We start from the raw sequence: 21,417 nt of genomic DNA, 5'->3' as shown, positions 1-21,417 counted from the left end.
TTGTTCATAACAATGTCGCGGACAAGTTTCATCGAAAAAACAATGAAAAGCATAAAGTAAAAAAACAAAGAAATACATAAGAAATTCAAAAAACAATAAAATACTTAAGAAATTTTTTCTGATGGCACAATTTTTTTCTCTTATATTTGCTCAGGACACTAAAAAGAATATTTGCACAAAAGATGTGTCCATTTTGAGCCGTATTTAGTGATTTATACCAAATTGTCTGATTTCATGCATCATTATGCATAAATTAGCATAATTTAGCATAAATGATAATTTTTTTAAAATTTAACTTCGTAGTACTTTAGATTACATCATAGGCAATGTGTGTGCCAATTTTTGTCGCGATCGTGCAGTCAGCGGCCGAGATCTGGAGGGGGGGCCTGGGAGGCCCCCCCCCCCCCCCCGGCTCTATGATCTACCTAAATAGCCCGGCCTAGTTAGGGTTTAAGGTGTAAAATCAAATTTCTCTTTTAGTGACTGAAAGACACCATAGGCACTAGGAGATGACATCAAAGGGATGTTTGGGGGATTAACAATTGAGTTCATGCATGAGTAGAACAGTGGGAAACACTAACACCGATTGTTCTACAGTCATTGTAGTGACCACATAGTCAAGATGACCCCATTGCCTGCAGACTTGGTAGCTTTTAACACAACAAAATTTGCTTTGATTTGCTTGTAAAAAAAATAATAATAATAAAAAAAAAACTTGCAGAGAGATTAAACATTTTGCATATTTTGTGCATAAACTTGGCTTTTGGCTAATAAAAAAGAATTTGGGGAATAAAAAAAAAATAGAAATAACCAAAAAAAAAGTCAAATTGCAATGGCAAGGAAATAAAAATTCTTTGTTGTTGGGATTTTCTCACAGTCTCCACGGAAATGTTCATTGTTTTTTGTCAGTTGTAACAATCTGAAATATACATTTCAAACAAGATTGGCTGAATCACTACGTGCACTCCAGCATAAAATTTCTCTAAAGCAGAATGCATTTTTTTTTTTTAAACGAGCCATCAAGTATTAAAAGTTCTGAATCTCGCTCTACCCATAAAGAAAAAAGCAAACTGTTCTGTCTCATTTCAGAAGCTTTCAAATTTATTCCTTCCCCCGCTTGCACTTTGCAGAGTTCGTAGCGAGAGCCGCGGTGCCGTCGAAGGGAAACTTTACATCCGACAGAGCACACAGACATATATGTAGAGCATGCCATGCAAGAACCACACATCACGTACAGAGAGCAGGTGAACACGTAGGCATGCGATGCGGTTACCACGCATGCATGACAACATGGAGACGCGGGAGGGGCGAATGGCTTTATAGGGCAATATCCATGCACACGGTTTCCATGGTAGCAGGCAGGGCAGGTACAGTTACACAAATAATCAAACAGATAGACAGATAGAACAAAAAGAAAAAAAAACCACTTTGCTTTCACAGCTATGTACTTAAAAACAAATAAAATCGGGGAGTTCGAGATCGTACTAACTCTACTCCAAGACCACGGAGCCCGGATCCAATACGTACCCTCGCTTCCTGTCGACCGAGATTTCTTTCTAGTGCGTATGAGAGTGGGGACGCGGCGCGGCCTGTGACCCCCGTTGCTTCCGTTTGTGAGGGGGGTCAGATTGGCGATGTGTGGTATGTTTTCGTAGGTAGGGTTTTCATTCTCGTTTTCAAGTCCATTGGAATAATAATCGTTGGGGGCGTCATTTACATCATCAATCGTACCGCCTGTGATTTCGTGGGGTGTTTTACAAATATTTTTGGGGTTGCATATCGAGATGAGAGGTAGATGGCGAGGGTGAAGAATGAGCCATGTTTGTTCGGAGGGGAATGTCAGGTGGACGAAAGGAGTATAAAGACAGCCATGAAGAATACGATTAATATATCACCAGAGCGTACAAAAGATTAAGCACTCACCAAATGAGTTATTCATCAAAACATGCATTTTATCAACAGGATGAATGATAAACGGTACAAACACCCCTGCAACACAGACCAAAGATACATAATGTACCCCCTGTTGCTTCTGCTTGTGAAGGGAGACCAAAGATACCAAAGATATAATTTAGTGGAAATTAGAATAGCTTTGCATAATCATCAAGTCCCGATTTTTCCCAAGCTCTGTCATGATAGGCATGGTTTCCATACTCTGTGCACACTATTATCAATGTTGGGGTGCTAATGAAATGGGTGCAGATTTCTTGGAGGAAAAATAAACTTGCAATGAGTTTGAAATTAATTTCCTACTTTGCCTCTCCCACTTATATGTGGAAAATGATTGAACAAAGTGAAATGTATCAACAAATTCAAAGCAGTGATGGTGTGTCCTTTAGATGAGTAAATTCAGGTGATGAGATCTGCTTCATCCTTTTAAGAAGTAGTAGAGCAATTTGTGTTGACTTCTACTGTTCTAATAATCTATGTCTGAACTGTTTGTATGACTACACATAATACAAAATGTAGGTACATGTATCATGCATACACAATATGGTGTCATTCATACAAGTGTATATAGCAAACAATCCTGAGTGTACGATTGTACATGTACATCCAAGTATAAACAATATGTACGGGTAAGTACACTGTAACATATTTCATGAACTGTGATGCATGAAGGTATTTACCATTAACAATACATTGTATGATGGAATGAACAGGGTAATTGAGAAAAAGCAGAGCTGAATAAGGGAATTTGACACAAATTTCTATATCAGATGTAAATATACAATGTATATGAAAAGGTTTGCCAGTAACATAGTGAATATTCATCAAGATATAAAGGTGATAATCCCCTTATGGCTTACAAGCACCCAAATTTATCATCAGGTCTCTGTCATGGAACCTTTGTTTATTTTCTAATGCGCTAGATTGAAATTATTGAAGAACATGCAGTGAATTATAACAACATTCACTAAACTTCACTTTCTTCAGTTTTTTTTTAAGTACTTGTCAAAATCAGAAATTCCAAACAGAATTTAAAAAAAATGAATATGCCTTGCTGATTTTCAAGTTTTTCTTTTACAATGTTGACTCTGCAGTTTTAGACACAACATTCTGCAGGAAATTGGTTATTTTGAAGCAAAACCAAATCCCCTACCACAGTCTCTATCTCCATTACCTTGTGTTCTTTTTATACTCTACAAATATGCATCACATTTCACATAGCCTCATCTTAATTTTACTTATAGTGCCCACAATCACAGAAATATAAATGTGAACATTTCATTTATACTCAGAACAGTTAATAGCAAATCCACCTTGAAATAAACCTTCAGTGCCAAGACTGCAATGGCCATTATTACAGTTTTGTGACTTTCAGTCCATCAGCTTTCATATTTGTCGAAAATGCATTATGTTATGTTCCCGAAGCATTCCCGTCCAATTTCTCCAAATAAAGGCTGCATTTTGCAACACCAAAATGTGACATGACATGAAAACATAATAGCACTTTAAATGCATTCTTCCTAAGAATATGAGAATTGACCAATATAAATGAAGTGCACAATCAAAAAGGTAATGATCTTTATGGGATTTATCAGGTCAAAGCACAGTCTTTATGTCTCTGACGTATAACATGTGAGCACTACTGGTATGCAACATTGCAGAACACAAGACAGATAAATTACAAATGTAGCTTTTGACGAGGGGCAACATATACATAGTGGCCTCTTCTGTTAACAAATGCCCTAAATAGGCTTTCTGGTTATAATGCATGTATGCTCATTGACTAGATGGACATCTACAATATGTACTACTTTGTATACTGACTACAGTATGCCTGTAGGAATTCTAACACTAGGCAAGGTTACGCTTTCTTTTTTTTTTCTTTTTTCTTGCTTTGTTTTTGTGTGTAGAATCATTTATGCTACATGAGGTTAAAGGAAGAAACTGTACTATGTTAAGAAGCCTGGGACTGGGATTGAAAACTTCATACCATAGCCAATGTGCAGGAGATTAATCGTAATATATCCATGATAAAGAAAAGTCCAAAAGATAAGAGGAAAGATACATTGTATAGGATGAAAGGAGGAAAGAGGACAGAGAGAGAGAGAGAGAGATAGATAGATATATAGAGATAGATAGAAAGAGATACATGCAGATAGATTGTAGATAGATAGATAGAGATCGATAGATAGATAGATATATAGAGATAGATAGAAAGAGATACATGCAGATAGATAGATAGATAGATAGAGATAGATAGATAGAGAGAGATAGATAGATAGAGATAGATAGATATATAGATAGAGAGAGATAGATAGATAGAGATAGATAGATATATAGATAGAGGGAGATAGATAGATAGAGATAGATGTAGATAGATAGAGAGAGAGAGAGAGAGAGAGAGAGAGAGAGAGAGAGAGAGAAAGAAGAAGGGGAGAGACAGACAAAGCATGAGAAATGAGATAAACAGACAGACAGAGAGGAGGAGGAGACTGGTGAATGTTACCTTCTTCCTTGTACGTCTTCTCGTCCGGCACCGTCACAGAGCACAGAGAATTGATTGCGATGGCGCCCATCTTCTGCACGCACTCGATACTGCGGTAGCAGTCCAGCGAGTGCTGCGTCAGCACAAAGAAGCGCTTCTTCCGCGAGCTGCTCGCCCGGGCAAGCGGACCCGAGGTCGTCTCCTTCGTCATCCACCCACTCATCAGCACCTCCTCCTTGCGGTAAGTGCGTTGACCCTTGTGATACTGGGTCAGGGCTACAATAAAAATCAACAACAAAGGGTATACTAGTACTTAAAGGGGAATTCCATCCTGATGATTAGTTTGTGTGAATAGATGCAGAAAAATTAGAGAAAGGGACAGTGAAAGGAATTTCTGATGAAGACTGAGAAAGTTGTAATTTGTTTTGTTTTGTTTTTAATTTACAGAAGTCACTCTCTTCATGACAAATCTTTTTGATTGAGGCAGTGTTCTATTCATTTGTTTTATATCTTTATTGGGGGATGAGGTAGCATCAAGGAAAACCTCTTCTCTTACCATGTTGCCCACCATCAATCTTGGGAAGAAGATTTGGGTTATAAGTTCTGAGATGAACACATCAACATTCTGCATAATCTTTCTATTCTTTGCAAAGTTGCACATAGCTTTGAACAGTGTCCTGTGAGTTCAATTGGCCCGACACTATATACAGGTGTGCAATGTCATTAAGCCCCTGATTCTCACCAGTCAGCCAGTTGTTCATTTCCTCCGGTGCCGAGGCGACCAGGCTAATCACCCTCTCCGCAGTGATGATGGCAAAGGCATTTGGTCTGCAGTGGTAAAGTTTGGCATCATTAACTGATGACATCATACAATGACAAAATAATATAAAAGATGATCATGACTTTTCAGAAATATATTTCATAATCCTGGCATACAGCATACATTGTAAATATCACCATATCTCAACTGGAAAAAGGAAAATAACTTCCCTCTCTGATATTACAATGTAATCCTAATATCATGCAAAACTCATATTTGCAAGTTGTGCTCATTCTCAGCCAGACAAACGTTATATTTTGAGCCTTCACTACCAAGATTCATTGTAGTTGTTTCCAATCCAGTCAGCATCGGAAAACAGTGAGAAAAACAATGTGTATTTGAAATTCACACTCTTTTGCACTTAAATTTGCATGCTGCTCTGTGTTTATCATGTACATGAACATACATGTATAAAAGGATGCATTTATTTCTTTCTTCTGCTTAGTAGTAAATTATGGAACTATAATTTTTCCTACAATGTACATGCCTCTACATTTTCAATATCAACAGCCGCACACAATGCTGAGATACGCAACTACAGATTGTAACTTTGGACAAAGACGTAAATTTACAGAAAAAAGAAAGGAATGGGGGGGGGGGAGAATGACGACAGTTTAGTTTGGAGCATACTACATGTTATGTCGGTCTTTTTGAATTACATGGTCAACAATGAATAAGGATTTCTTTTCTTTCTTTGTGTTTTTTTTTTTTGTCAAAAAATTTCCGCAACGCGAACCTACTCGGCCCAACAAAGCCGGAGACAGGACAGAAGAAGGGACCCATAGTATACAATGATGCCTTTTACTAACTTTGCTGCTACATTGACGGGGACGACGCAGTCAATGAGACCGACGTCGAGCGAGCCGATGGCATTGTTCGGGTTGGCCTCCTCATCCCTCAGCTGGCGGAGCTCGAATTCGTTGGCGTTCTTGACTCGGTGCAGGATGCTGTACCACTCACTGGGGGAGAGAGAAGAGAGAGAGAGGGCTTCTCAGATGACCACAACACAACAAAATCCTTTGAAGTTCAAATCTTTGAAGTTTATGTTGCCATGAGTACTGATGCATATTCATTCATTCCTTCATTTGGCAAAATATGAAACAATACATGTCATAACAGAGAAGCAATATAAGAAATAAAGAAAGCTAGACTTCATATCCTCACATTTTTTTTTCAAGGTGCTCATGATTACCAGGATTAGAGTTGGTGTAGCTCTAAAAGCCTTTCCTTTCTGCGTAATTTTTCATACATCTTACTCTTAATTGTAAACTCTCATAGAATGTTTTCTACAAACTACGGTCCAATTTACAAAATTTTAGGCACAACTGTGCACCACCACATGCTCTTTAAAAAAAAAAAAATATCTATTCTGTTCCCTGTCAATAAGAAAGCCCTGTATACAGGTTGCAGGAAAAAAGGGGGCTACACATCAATTTTGTGACTTTGACATTTATCCCTTCATCAGACAATAAGTTTTCTAATTATATACATAATTTGTCAAAATTTGTGGCAATTAGACATTTAAACACAATGGTCAACAACAAACTCCACCATGCCTTCCAAGTAAGAAAAAAAAAAGGAGAAACAGTTTTTAAACATTTTTGGACTTTCAGATTGAGTTAGACTAGGAAGTAGTCTGTATGCCAGACTTTTAAGTTTGAAACAACCATGAAATATTCTCTTTCTTTTATTTCTCATAATCACATTCAATAGAGTAGCTTTCTTTGCCTTGATGTCTGCAAGTTTTATGGGTAAGATGGTGACAAGGCATATATTCTTAATTTCTCCACATGGAGATATTTAGATATATTGTAAATATTGCAATTTGGTGCATTGTTAATTTTGCCAATATCAGCTGAAATGCAAATTTTACGTAAATAAAATTGGCTTCAGCATATTATAAACAATGTAAATCTTTTCCTCTTTGCACAAACCTGCATTCATCAGCGGTGTCAGCCACCACGACATACGTCCGCTGGTCCGTGATCAGCTCCAGAGAATTCTCCCGCCCAATGCTGCTGTCGATGATTTGACTGATAAAAAAACAAAGAAAACAAAACAAAAATAGCAACCAGGCAGACAAGCATGAATTGTGTGGCTCATTCATTTGTTGCCACGGATACCAAAGGTCATCCACAGTATATGAAAATATCTGATCTGACATTTACAGAAGCAAATTGAAGATTCGCTGCTAGTACATGTATGTACTCCAATAGCAGATGTAGCCATCTAGATGTTGTTTTTGTAATAATTCCTCACACACTTGTAAAAACAGACTTACTTCATGGTCTTTACATCAATCTTGCCGAGAAGCTTGGCACCGTCCGCATCCGACTCGTAATAGGAGAGTATCGTGTCCTTCAAGACAAAGAATCGCTTCTTCCAGTTTCGCCTGAAAGAGTAAGAGTAGAAATCACTGGTGAGCATTATTCTGCACACATCCTAGAATTATATATACTTATACATATATTTGGGAAAGGGGCGAATGAAAATTGCTATTTCTTGTATCAGGAATTCTAAAGCCAATTTCTAATATCAAAGTATGGTGTAGTATCAAGTCCATCATTTCTTGCAATTTTTTCAATATGATGTACATATATTTTGTAGTACGTGTATGTTGTTATCATGACAAAATGGATGCTCTCTGCTTCAGGAATGATGAGAAATATTTTCCTGAATAGGAAAAATATAACACATTTATCTCAAAGTCATTCTCTGTAATGCCTATCATACTGACACTGTATAAACTGAAAAGTGCACACATCAATATTGTATTTTGAAGGGTGGTAAAAGGCTAAAAAAACACACATAAAAAGACCAAATGCTGCATGGAGCATGTGATTGCTAACATATCTGTAGCACAAGAGAAAACAACAACATCAAAACTTGCACACCCTTGTACTTGGTATTGAATCCATGTAAAACGCACTGCTTACATGCATGTCCGCATATACCCTCACACAAAACTGCAACATAGTGCAAAAAAGTTTACATTGTCATGGAAACCTTACAGCCTGACATGGCCATGCCTGATCATTACCTTGAGAGAGTCCCAGTTCCACCTCCTTTCTTCTGCAGCCAGCCAGACTTGAGTGCTTCCTACCATTCATACAAATAATAACATATTAACAAATTAACAAATGCAACAAATCAACAAAAATAAAGTCAACCACTCGAAGTATTGATGGGCGTACACACATTCTTATACAGCTGCATATAGATGACAAGCTATTGGTTTGAATTCAACTTCGTGCATACAATAGTACTATTCAATAGTAAAGTAGAGATTCCATCCATAGAAACTACGTTCACTTTCATTTTCTGTGGCTCATTTGGGTACAATATTTTAAATATGTTAAATTTGCCATGATGGAATAAAACTATGCAGGTCTTGCACATCATAACTTTGTTCGCTGTTATTACTTTTCTTTATTTTGTAATCTCAACATTTTTTTTTCTTACATTCTTCACTTTTTATTCTACTATATCATTATCATTTTCATCACTATCATTACTATCATCATCATCATCATCATCGTCGTTGTCATCGTCGTCGTCGTCATCATCATCATCACCAGTTAGTTTTGTAAGTGGTCCTTACCTGTTTTGTCCTAAACCACATGAGTGTCTCATCCCTAAGAACAAACCAGCGCTTCTTCCACGTGTTCATCATTCCACCTGAGGGAATAGAGAGATAGAAAAACATGTTTCCAGTTATATACACAAATACATTGCAAATGCTTACAAATATCTGTCCAGAGAGGTATATCTGTCTACCTCTCTTTCTATCCATCCATACATCAATCTTTCTATCTATTTGTTCATCTGTCAATCAATCGATCCATCTATGCATCTCCCTACCAATCTATCTTTCTGTCTACGTATGTATGTATGTATGTATGAAGGTATGTATCTACCTATCTATCTCCACTACCCTTTAAATCTTCTTTCTTATCAGTATCTTCATACTCGTCACAACAATTATTGCACAAAATATATATCTCAATCATCAACATCAGTATAATGCTTGAAGTAATCATCAATACAATCTTCTTTTGCAACCAATTTTATCGACATCATCGTCGTCATCATCATCATCATCATCATTATCACTGTTAACATCACCGCCTGGAAATTTGGATATTCATTATCCCTTTCAGCCTTACCTGCTTTCATCTGCAGGAATCCCTCAAAGTACTGAGTCTCATCCGACTTCCTGGAGATGGTGTCTGAGTCATCTTCATCCTCGTCCATTTCAGAGACATCTTCCGGCAGTTCATGCTCAAACTGGCGACAAAAGGTAGTCAAAATTCAAGGTGAGCATACAGTGTCTCAAAGCTCACCTCATCCAGTCATACTGCCCTGATATTTGAAATCATTATTCACCTCATCGGTCGCAACTGACTACAGCATGGAGATAACAATGGACTCTAGTTCAAGCGCTAAACCAGTTACCATATAATGCACTCATTATAGTTTCATTGCAATTCTGTGTGGAGTTTGTGCCAGACACACCATCCTCCTGACATAAGTGCCTTGATAAATACCATGCTTGTATACACTTTATTCTCCCCATGCGTGAAGTAAACTTGTCAGAGCAATGTCAGCATTTAGTGCTTCCTTTTCGGGGTACTCAACATTAGCAACTTGCAAAGTACTGAGAAGAAAGCGACATTTGATAGCACAATTTCAGCTTTCCTATGTAAACTTTTACAGATGAAGTGTAACATCAAGACTGTTTCAAGAAACATAAGATGTATGTCAATCAATCATATGTATCCAAAGATCAATTTGCGTGGTTACCATGGCGATAGAGTTGTCAAACTCTTGCATGATGTCCTTCTCTGCCTCAGCCAGCCTGGCCTGCCTCATCCTCTGAAGCTCCGCCTCTCTCCTAGCAACCTCCTCCTCCAGCTGCCTTTCCAGCTCTTCCTGCTCCCTCAATTCTCTCTGTCTCTCGGCCTCCATGTGGTTCCTGGAGGGGAACAGAGAAATAGATGAAGAAGAAGAAGGAGAAGAGGAGGAGAAGAATAAGGATGAGCAAGAACAGAAGAAGAGTAAGGAGGATTAAGAGAAGGAGGAGGAGCAGAAAGGTGAGAAGGACCATGAAGAAGATGGAGAAGGAAGGGGAGGAGGAGGGAAAGAAGAAAAATGAGGAAAAGAAAAGAATGAGGATGAGGAGGAGTAATAGAAGAAAGAGATAAATAGATAGATTGAGAGAGACAAAAAAAAATAATCAAATGTATCAACTTTACTTGTGAAAAAGCACTTTCTGGGTCTGCTTCATTAAGTAGAAATTCTATTCATCATCTCCTAATAGTAACATTTATTGGTCTGTTGTAAAAGGAAATCTTTAACACATTAACATCAACAATAAATATGTCAAAGTTTGTTGTTAAGTCTTTGAGAAAGAGAATTCACAGATACAGGGTGTACTTATTGCATCATCAATTCGTGCCTACAATAGTGTAATTTGTGAAAACAGAATCTGTCACGTTTATATATACTATACTAAAGAATCAATTATTTGAGGAACCTTTTTTAAAAAGGAGAGAAAAATGACAAAGTAATTACTTTCTGTCCTCCTCTTCTTGTATGCGTCTTTCTTCCTCAGCCTGTGTAGAACAAACAGGAGAACAAATCACAGTAAAACAGCATGTAAAAATAATGCACATACAAGTAATTGCTTCAGAACTGACTTCCTCACTATGAATAGTCTTCTCTTTTCTTCATCATCGTCATCATCATTATCCTCATGATCATCATCCTCATCATCCTCAACAACATCATCATCATCACAGACACCATCATCATCATCATCAGCAGCAGCAGCAGCATCACAATCATCTCAATCATAACCATCATCACTCTAGGTTTATCCTCTAGCTCCCCTTCATTTCCCTCTCCCTCCCTTATACTCTCCTTCCCCTGGTTCTTTGTGCTATCTATAACCTCTTCTCCCTCAATTCTCATCATCCTTATCTTCCTCTTTGCCTCTTCCTCCTCCTCCGAAGTCAAGATGTTTGTCCCTAAATTTCCCTGACTGGTATGCCACATTTGAATTTCTCCATCTCTCTCTTTCCTATTCCTTCTCTTCCTTTTTATCATCATCTTTATTATCTTTATCATCATCATCATCATCATCATCATCATCATCACCACCACCAATATGCTTGTACAGTCCTTCAGGCCTCTATACTATATATCAGGAGGTTACAGCTTCTACCAACCTTTAGCAATTTTGTGGGCAAGCTTTCTTCACTCTTGTGGACTTTCTCAAGCCAAGTAATCACACACAAAATTGCTAAAGGTTGGTAAAAAGCTGAAATCCCCTGCTATATTAACATCCCCAACCAATAAAAGGTTTCTTGATCAAGTCTCTTTACTATCTTTTCCTCCTCTTCTACCTCATCTTTCTCCTAGTCCCTTCTTCTATCACTCAACTTCACTTTCCCTCCTTACCTTCCTCCTTGCTTCTTCCTCCTCAATCTGCTTCTGTCTCTCTATCTCCCTGGCTCTCTCCAGCTCTGCCAATCTCTCCTCCTCCTCCTTCTATTCCTCCTTCTATTTCTTTCTTCTATCACTTAACTTCACTTTCCCTCCTTACCTTCCTCCTTGCTTCTTCCTCCTCAATCTGCTTCTGTCTCTCTATCTCCCTGGCTCTCTCCAGCTCTGCCAATCTCTCCTCCTCCTCCTCCTCCTTCTATTTCTTTCTTCTATCACTAAACTTCACTTTCCCTCCTTACCTTCCTCCTTGCTTCTTCCTCCTCAATCTGCTTCTGTCTCTCTATCTCCCTGGCTCTCTCCAGCTCTGCCAATCTCTCCTCCTCCTCCTCCTCCTTCTATTTCTTTCTTCTATCACTCAACTTCACTTTCCCTCCTTACCTTCCTCCTTGCTTCTTCCTCCTCAATCTGCTTCTGTCTCTCTATCTCCCTGGTTCTCTCCAGCTCTGCCAATCTCTCCTCCTCCTCCTCCTCCTTCTATTCCTCCTTCTATTTCTTTCTTCTATCACTCAACTTCACTTTCCTTCCTTACCTTCCTCCTTGCCTCTTCCTCCCCAATCTGCTTCTGTCTCTATCTCCCTGGCTCTCTCCAGCTCTGCCAATCTCTCCTCCTCCTCCTTCTATTCCTCCTTCTATTTCTTTCTTCTATCACTCAACTTCACTTTCCCTCCTTACCTTCCTCCTTGCTTCTTCCTCCTCAATCTGCTTCTGTCTCTCAATCTCCCTGGCTCTCTCCAGCTCTGCCAATCTCTGCTCCTCCTCCAGTCTCCTTCTCTCCTCCTCCTCTTCTTGCCTCTGCCTAGCCTCCTCTTCCAGCTGTTTGAAAGCAATAGGAAAAAACAAAAAATGTTAGCCTCTGCACACAAATAGTTGCAGTTGATCATAGCTACACTATGCAAGGCAAGAGATACTTACAGTGCATTTTCTTTGATACTCAATAAAAAATGACACAACTGTCTATCTTGTAGACTACTGAATCCAAATATACATATCAATCTCTGACAAAAATGATACTGATAATTTATTTCATACAGTCAAGTTTGCTATTAACCTCCCATAAGTTGCATAATTGCCCATGTTGAAGGTCTTTTGAAATCCTCTTCTCTTTATATTCTATTGATTTTAATCCCTCATAGGTCAAATCTCCTCTAAGTCGAAGCTATTTCTTCAGTCCAAATAGATTTGACTTAGGCAAGGTTGACTGTAGTTGCATTTCTGCTCCTGTTAATATCAGTGTTGTGACAAGAAAATACAATATTTCTTCAATCTTAGTGCTTCATTATTCCACAAACTGACATGAAACCAAATGTGAGAATTTCATCAGCAGTAAGTTGATCCTTAAAAGGTAGGGAATCCCATTTGCATGCCTCAAATGAAGAGTTGTATAAATACAGTGGTGTGTTGAAGAGAGTATCATTTTAGAAACTCCCATAAAGTATTGAAAGTGGAAGGTAACATTTAGTACATTTTTATTGACCGTAAGATTTTGAATTGAATTTTTTTCGGGGCTCACTGTAAATTCCAGTACATTACTAGGCTACCTTTGCAGACCCATGCACTGCATGTGTGTCCATCATGTATATTTTGTGAAGAAAGTTCATCAAAACTTACAAACATTTCTATATACATTCTTGCCACACACTCTATATGTTATTACATCAGCTCTTATACTTTTAGATTTGTGTTTATAGATAAAAGATACAGAAGACTGCAACAAAAAGGCTTCAGTGTGGCTGACACACAGAACTACTGAGTAATTGAGTTTTGTGCATTATTCAAATTGTAGATAACTGTTGACTTCCAAATTTCTCAGCAGTGGCCTAAACAAGTCCCCTGAGGTTCATATTTAATGTTTTGCTGCATTTTGGGAGGTCTGTAAAAGGTATCCCCACCTTTAAGACTGAATAATGTGCATTGGTCTAATAACCACAAAAGTTAAGGTCAAGTAAAAAAAAAGATAGTAGTTGCTCGTCCTCGCGTGCGTCTATTTTGCGTCGAGATTTCACTGTATTCATATGTTGAGCATGCTTCACGTAAGTGCCAAAATGGAGCCCGACATGGCTGCTCGATAAAGAATAGTAAATAGTAAGGACCTCCCTCATTACTGCTTTCAAACAACCCGGACGAGAATTACTTCGTTAAAAAAAATAGTAAATAGTAAGGACCTCCCTCATCACTTGCATCAAAAAACCCGGACGAGAAAATATATTTCGTTTTTTTAAAAAATAGTAAAATAGTAAATAGTAAGGACCTCCCTCATCACTGATCTCAAAAAACCCGGACGAGAAACTACTTTGAATTCTTTTTTTACTTGGCCGAACACTGTTTATATAAGATATAAACAGTGGAACAGTGATAACAGTTATACACACTGGTACAGTTATTTGGACTGCTGAAAAAAAAATTGTGAAAGCATAATCTGCACATAACAAAACATGATGTAATATCAATGGAATGCATTAAAAGAAAGATGGATTACACAAACAACAGGTGCATAAACAATTGTACATAGTTATGGAAGACATAACAATGACAGGTGCACAGTTGGGAAAACAACAGGCTTGTGTAAATTGATGACATTCTTGCACTGAGTTGTTTTTGTAATTGCTCCTGATTGAAAAATTTGACAATATCAATAGTGGATGTGGGACAATTTGTCAATAAGTTGCAACAGGTTTGTTTGTGTGAAGGAAAAGTTCTTATGTCACTACAACTCTGTAAAAAGAAATATTTGTGGCACGAAACTTTCGCGAATTGGAGCCGACGGCCTTTTTCGCAACGTGAAACTTTTTGTGAATTGCCACTGGCATTCAATGCATCATGCACTGAAAACACTTTTCGCTTGCATTTTACTTTTGGGAATCTTTATACAGCTGTAACTCCTTGTGAAATTTGTGAAACTTTCATGCCTCACAAAAATTGCTGATTTCACAATACTGTACCTTTCTCTGAAGTTCCTCCATCTCCTTTAGTTTGGCCTCTTGCTTCAACCTTTCAAGCTCCCTGCAGAAAAAAAAAAATCAGAGAAGAACAGAAGGAGTCATTTCTAAATCATCCTCTTTCTTTTTTTTTTTTATCTGTAACAAGCAGGGTGGGCCTACTGAAAGAGCATGCTACAATTGCAAGAATTATGGTCCTGATGCTTACCCTGCAAAGCCTCTTCATTGTTGGCACTGCTTTTCTCGAGGATCCTGTCATTATCATTACCTGGTACTCCTGCATTGCCAGGTACCCCTCTGAAAAACCTTGGCCAAGCAAGAGGGACAAAGTGGGTATTGCACCCTGTCCAACAATGAACACTTTAATAAGGAGTTGAACCCAAGGCCTTTTGTTTAAATACCCAGGGCCTTATCCATTGGACCAGAGCAGATTACTACTGCAGCCATTTCTAAACATTTACAGGTGTATTGACTGGGCTACACTGCCAACTTTAATGATGCTTTTTCACTTGTAATCAATTGCAAGCTTGATGCAACAAGGCCAACAGAATGGGGTGGGACAAAAAAAAAAAATGCCCCTGAAAAAGATTCACATGCAACTTGCCAGTTTCGCATGATCGTCACATGATCACAAAGTAAAACAAAAGAGTACAGTCTTGAGAGTTATACATTGTACATTGTAACTATTGTACTGTATAAGCTGTTATTATCGCGAGGGCTTAATTTTCGCAAATTTCACAAATGACAGTTGGACTGCGAATTTAACAACACTCAAAAATGTCTCCATGCACTTTGTTGACAAAGCATTAACGTAAGTGTCAGTGTCGATACGCGAAAAAAAAATCTCGCGAAAATGTCTATGACCTCATCATACGCGAAAGTATCTTTACACAAAAATAACAGCATACATTGTATACAGTATATCAGATCTCTGGCTAGAAGTTTGCTCTTACCTTCTCTCTTCCTCCTCCCTCCTCCTCTGCTCTTCCCTCAATCGCTCCTCCTCCTTCCTCTTCTCCTCCTTCAGGTAAGCCAGGTAGTTGCGAGCGACGCGGGCCCGCTCGTACTTCTGCAGCACGATGGCAGCCTTCCGCATCCGAATGAAGGCAAGGCGCCTCTGGTGCATCTGGATTTTTCACAATATTCAAACAAAATAAGGGAAAGATATAGGTTATTATTTCATAAAGTGGACCTGCATTCATATTCACTCAGTTAGAATTATGACATGCTATAGGGTTAAAAAAAAACCAAAAAAACTTAATGTGCAGCACATAATAACTTACAGTGTCTTTCTTTTATCTTTTAGTGTAATATACACTTTGTTCTGTTACTTCACAGTATACTGTAATTAATTGAAATCTAGTAAATTGAAATATAAATGGACAGACAGCACATGTAGATGCATGCACACACCTACACACAAACACACATCACACACAATCACTTCACAATTCAACATTGTCACCCCAAGTCTCAATATACCAGCACTTGACATTATGTTTTGTTTTCAAGTACCCACGTCCCACATACAAGAATGTTTTAACAGTCACTAATCGGTGGCCCACTGACGGCTGGGGAACATACGACATGTATGTTTTCTGGATCACATGGTAACTGCTAGTGACAGGTGAGATAATGGAGCTACAGCAACACTGGGTCTGTTTCCCCCCAAAACAGCGACAGCATGGCGTGTTGCCACGCCAACGCATACAAACTGACAGCATTGTGACATAGATGGGAGGCACTTTTTTCCTTCACTTATGTAAGTATTAAAGGTAAAACATAGTTCTGGGAAGTGCTAAAATTAATCTTACACCATTTGGAATTTGCTTGCAATATATGGAAAGGGTCTACCACAAAACTTGCCTGGCTGATGCAATTGCAAGGATAATGAGTTGTTTTGGAATATTTTGAGCGCATAAGTGTGAAATAGTTAAGATCGTGGGACGTGACTTTTATCTTTGGATGAATGATCTAACACTCTCCTCTTTAAGCAGCGGATAGATGAAACGTTACGTTATGATACTGTACAAAATGTAGGTCATGATATTAATGCACTGCATACCTTTCTATATCTCAACAAATGCATGCAATTCACTCTTGCGTGACAGATCAATGAATACGCTGTGTAACAACCGTGATCGGATACACTCTGAGTTGCAATACTATTGGCATATCTTTTTGGCTAATATTTCACATTTTCATCATTACCCGAGACAATTAGAGCAAAAATTGTCAGTTTCTGCAGGCATACAGGCATACCAAAAATATGGTTTACATTTAACCCATGACCTCCCACTTATACATACACATATACAGACACGTGGGCAGCAAACATTCCAAAATACACAACACAGTCAGCTTCACCATGTTGTGTATCAATGTTTGTTCCACTCAATGTATCTGCTCAAGCCATGAAGAATCAAAGATTAAACGCTTGCAATAAATGACACAGACCTGAGAAGACCTGAAAGTTTTCTTACCCTGATCACTTTCTGGACCAAAATAATCTTCGCTCGAGTCTGCAGATACTTCTTCCTGTAGAGAACGGAAAAACGAAAAGATGTTCCTTACTCTTTGGTCCATCTTGTAAAATTGTAGAAGTTTTGCATTGTTACAGACAATTCGTCCTTATTTCAACTCTTTGTGTGCAAAGGAATTGATTCCTCCATGGGTCCATACACAGATGTAAAAGCAATATCAACAGAAACAGACTGTGTGTATGACAGTGGACTTTTATATTTTGTGAAGACATTACATGACTGTATTTCAATAACCCCACACATTTTTTTTTTCTCATGAAAAACATCCATAAATGCAATTATTCATAGATGGATAGCAGATGCAAAGGGTGAAATGACCAGGTTGATTTTCCTTATGGCAGGTAACTTATTTCTACTCTTAGGTTTTCTTGGACTGATTCAATACTGATGATACACCATTACTAAATGACTTGACCATGAGATAAAAAGATAGACTAATTTTTCTTCCCCCCCCCCCCCCCCATTGCTATATGCCACAGATAGCTACAGTTTCCATGGGCCAATGACAAAAATAAATAAATAAAAATAAAAAGTGCACAAACAAATTAGTGTCTGCTTATCAAAATTCCTCAAAGGGAAGCAATTTATCCATGAATCATTGGGGTGATTCACAACTTTCACCACAATAGATGCATCCCACATTTAACCTATCAAGTGATGGAAAATAGCCATGCTTTCTTCCTTTTTTTTTTTCTAACTTATGTCTACTTGTTAGTTGTGATGATTTACATTGTCTTTATAATCTTTGACAGTGTAGAGTAGACCTCACATCATTTCATGCTAGCTCACAGACTTCCTCAGCAGCTCTTTTCAATATGAAGTATGTCTCACAGTTAACCCGTTGAGGACGTGTCCCGAGTATATTCGGGCAGGTGTCTATGGGAAATGCGTGTTGTAGCAAAATCAGTCCGTCCTCAACGGGTTAAACATGCATGTATATTATTCTGCTCAACAGCAGGCTAGGGCTCTTTCATAGATTAATGCTGCTCTCACAGTTTTCCGAGCTGCAAATTGGCAACACACTGCCAGTTTCATAACCACAGACTAGCGTATCAAAAACAGAAATAATGCACAATGGAGGAGCCCCTTCGTGGATATAAAAGGTTTAAGAATCTGGTAATAAGCAAGTGGGGCTGGCTTTGAGGGAACCCATAGATGTGGATTAGGTTCGTGACACTTTATATGATAAAAATCTCTTGTTTCTGCTTTGTCTTGGTTCTTTAATTCAGGGTCTTCTACAGGAATTAAGTCATTTTACACTCTATGAGTCACGTTGTGTGGTTATTGATGCCACACTCAAAGGTTACACAGGACAGGTAACTATTAATCAGTTGTTGCACATGTGATTGGGTCGAGCGTGGGAAGGGAGGAAAAGGGGGTGTACCTTTGTGGGGTTTCTCTTCCTCACGTACACGAAAAAACTGAGAACGAGTCAAGTACAGCAACAAATCTTTAATGAAATATTCTTCTTGTGCTGAATACAAGAAAGACCTCGATAAGATATTTTTAAAATCAATGCCGAGGCACTAGCTCCCTTCCTCTTAAAGGACATGGCATTCATTATAATTCTGTTTTATGACATGTCTTCAGCGGGTTCATGAAAAGACGTCTTTCAAGAATGTATATAAAATTAGTTGCACGATTGCATTAAACACAAATCAGAGAAACAAACCGAGTAAAGTCACAAACTGTGAATAGGATGAATACCTTGAGGTACCAACTGAATGCCGTGCTAAATCATATTAACATGACATTTAAATTCCTTCATAATTGTTTGATTTTACACAAAAAAAAATATTCTTACAGATCTCCATATTTTGATTACTTGTATTCATACAATCATTTTGTTGTTGTTGTTGCTGTCATCCATTCTTAACCCTAAAAAGACTGGGCTATTTTGGTAGCTCGAAAGACTGGGGGGGGGGGGGGGGGGGGGGGCCTAAAGGGCCCCCCCTTAAGATCTCGGCCGTGGATCGCGCGATCGCCGCGGAAATTTGCACAATGGTAGTGTGCGATGTAATCTACAAGATTGTATATTTAAATTTTACAAAATAGTCTTCTTTTATTTTCTTTTGATTAATTATGCTAATTTATGCGAGAAATCAGACTCTTTGATCTAAATCAGTAAATAAAGCTCCAAAAGTGCTCATTTTTGGTCTAATTATTCTTTAGTGGCATTCTTAGCAAATGTACTTGAAAAAAAAGTTCGGTATCAAAATTAATTTCTTATTTATTTTATTGTTTTATGAATTTCTTATGTATTTCTTTGTTTTTTCAACCTTTTGTTTTTGTTGTTTTTTTAACAAAATTTGTGGCAGACACTTTTTGAAGCATAATACTCCTAAAACAAATTAATTTTAGCCATTGAGAGTAAAAATAAGCATATTTATATGAACCATGTGAAAAAACTCAATTCGCATTGACTTAATACACAAAATCACATTTTTGAGCCATTTTCGGCCTCACGTGCATGTACAAAAAGTTATGTAACTTCAGAACTGCACCCCCGGGCATCACAAATTTGGTGTCAAAATGTGCGGGAAACTCGAAAGAAAAAAGTCATAGAGCATCGCGGCGAGAGCATTGCGTGTTGCAGAGTAATCGCGCGAAATGTCGAGGGGGGGGGCCTTTTAGGCCCCCCCCCCAGTCTTTTTAACAAAGGCATACTTCCTTTTCTTTCCCTTCCTGTCATATCTAATGGCATGTTCCATGTAAATACAGCTCTCTCTACTTTGCTCTCTCTGCTTTGATAATTGTGTAGGGTCTGTTGATGCAGATTTTATCCAATTGATTAGAGTACTCAAGTAAATGGTGAAACATTTTATAAATGTATAGGAATTGTTAACCAAATATCTCGTCGGTAAACAGAAGACCTTAACTGGTACCTGATTTAAACATGTCTACTAAACTAAATAATTCAAATGAAAGAAAAAAATGAAGAGTAATTATGTGACATATTCCCTTTTCCCATTGATAGGGAGAATGCCTACTTGTACCTCAATGCACTCACCTCTGTACCCGGCCCTTGAAGGCGGCCTTGATCAGGTCCGCCTTGATCCCCAGCATCTTCTCTCGCTCCCGCTCGAGGACGTTCTCGAGGTTCTCCTTGAGGAAGGCCTTGTTCTTTCCGAGCTGCCATTGCTTCTTGCTGCCGTCGAACTGCGCCAGGAGGGCACTGCACTTTTGGCGGGCATCGTCAGACGACTGCGCCTGCCGCTGCTGGTCCTTGCTGAACAAAGCCTTGTACCTGGAGGATGAAGTGATGATATTAACATTATACGATAACAGTTTTCTCTCCCATTTCTTCTCTTTCAATCTCAGACTATAATAATATATATATAAAGTAGACATGATGACTTTAAACTTTGAATTTCTTACTTTCAGCCAAACCACACCTAATTTTGCCGGGGGGTTTTTAACATAAAATCTAAAGCATTACCAAAGTCATGTGTAGTGAATTACAAAAGATGACTTACAAGTACTTTCACACAATCCATGCTCATAACTCTAAAAATACCTAGTGAGATACTGGTAAAAATGTCCATTGGTGTTGGTGTTGTTTCTCATATCGGTACAGTTTTTATGGAAGGGCAATGCAATTACAGCTGATAACATAATTTTGTCAAATCTTTCAAGACCAATGACCAACAGGTTTGATAACTACAACCCATCCGCATGAATGATGACTATACTGTAAATCCAGAAACATTTGCGGCATGAAACTTTTGCAACTTGGAAATGACAAACTTTTTCACGGTGTGAAACTTTTGCAAATTGTCACAGGCATTCAATGCACTGCATAGAAAAAAAAAACAAACAAACAAATTTCATGGGCATTTCACTTTCCCAAATCTTGGCTCCTGGCAAAATTCGTGAAAGTTTAATGCACAAGAAAATTTCTGGTGTAACAGTATTCCCTCTTACCTGGCAACAAAGTCCACAAAGACTCGTCGGACCGGGAAGCCCGCCCTCCTGATCTTCACCGTCTCAAGCATCCCGGAGTAGCGGAGCTGATTCAGGACCACTTCCGACACAAACTTGGTTGGAGTCTGCCGCCATCGAACAAGACAAAGAAACACATGAGGATGATGCCAATACATCAATTTTAGATCCTACACACAAAGGGTTTGGAAGTCCTTTGTCATTGAGGGAGAGGAAGAGGGGGGATACCATGTC

At 38.4% G+C, this 21,417-nt stretch overlaps 1 protein-coding gene across 1 annotated transcript in view; it reads right to left on the bottom strand.

Annotated features, from left to right (window-relative positions):
- LOC140243760 (unconventional myosin-X-like) overlaps positions 1–21,417 on the bottom strand; it is a 195,782-nt gene that overhangs the window by 27,092 nt on the left and 147,273 nt on the right. Inside the window, exons 19-35 of the mRNA XM_072323425.1 lie at positions 21,166–21,290; positions 20,252–20,488; positions 17,182–17,236; positions 15,652–15,824; positions 14,702–14,762; positions 12,435–12,575; positions 10,830–10,870; positions 10,059–10,230; positions 9,422–9,542; positions 8,857–8,933; positions 8,296–8,354; positions 7,537–7,647; positions 7,190–7,288; positions 6,065–6,214; positions 5,178–5,263; positions 4,457–4,711; positions 1,528–1,734 (exon numbers count right to left, since the gene is read on the bottom strand). Coding sequence (XP_072179526.1) covers positions 1,528–1,734; positions 4,457–4,711; positions 5,178–5,263; positions 6,065–6,214; positions 7,190–7,288; positions 7,537–7,647; positions 8,296–8,354; positions 8,857–8,933; positions 9,422–9,542; positions 10,059–10,230; positions 10,830–10,870; positions 12,435–12,575; positions 14,702–14,762; positions 15,652–15,824; positions 17,182–17,236; positions 20,252–20,488; positions 21,166–21,290 — 2,170 coding nt within the window. The remainder of the gene's footprint in view (positions 1–1,527; positions 1,735–4,456; positions 4,712–5,177; positions 5,264–6,064; positions 6,215–7,189; positions 7,289–7,536; positions 7,648–8,295; positions 8,355–8,856; positions 8,934–9,421; positions 9,543–10,058; positions 10,231–10,829; positions 10,871–12,434; positions 12,576–14,701; positions 14,763–15,651; positions 15,825–17,181; positions 17,237–20,251; positions 20,489–21,165; positions 21,291–21,417) is intronic.

This window comes from Diadema setosum, chromosome 20, assembly GCF_964275005.1.
Source record: "Diadema setosum chromosome 20, eeDiaSeto1, whole genome shotgun sequence".
NCBI classification, from domain to species: Eukaryota; Metazoa; Echinodermata; class Echinoidea; order Diadematoida; family Diadematidae; genus Diadema; species Diadema setosum.
Note: the sequence above shows the minus strand (reverse complement) of the source record. Positions and strands in the feature narration are given on the sequence as shown.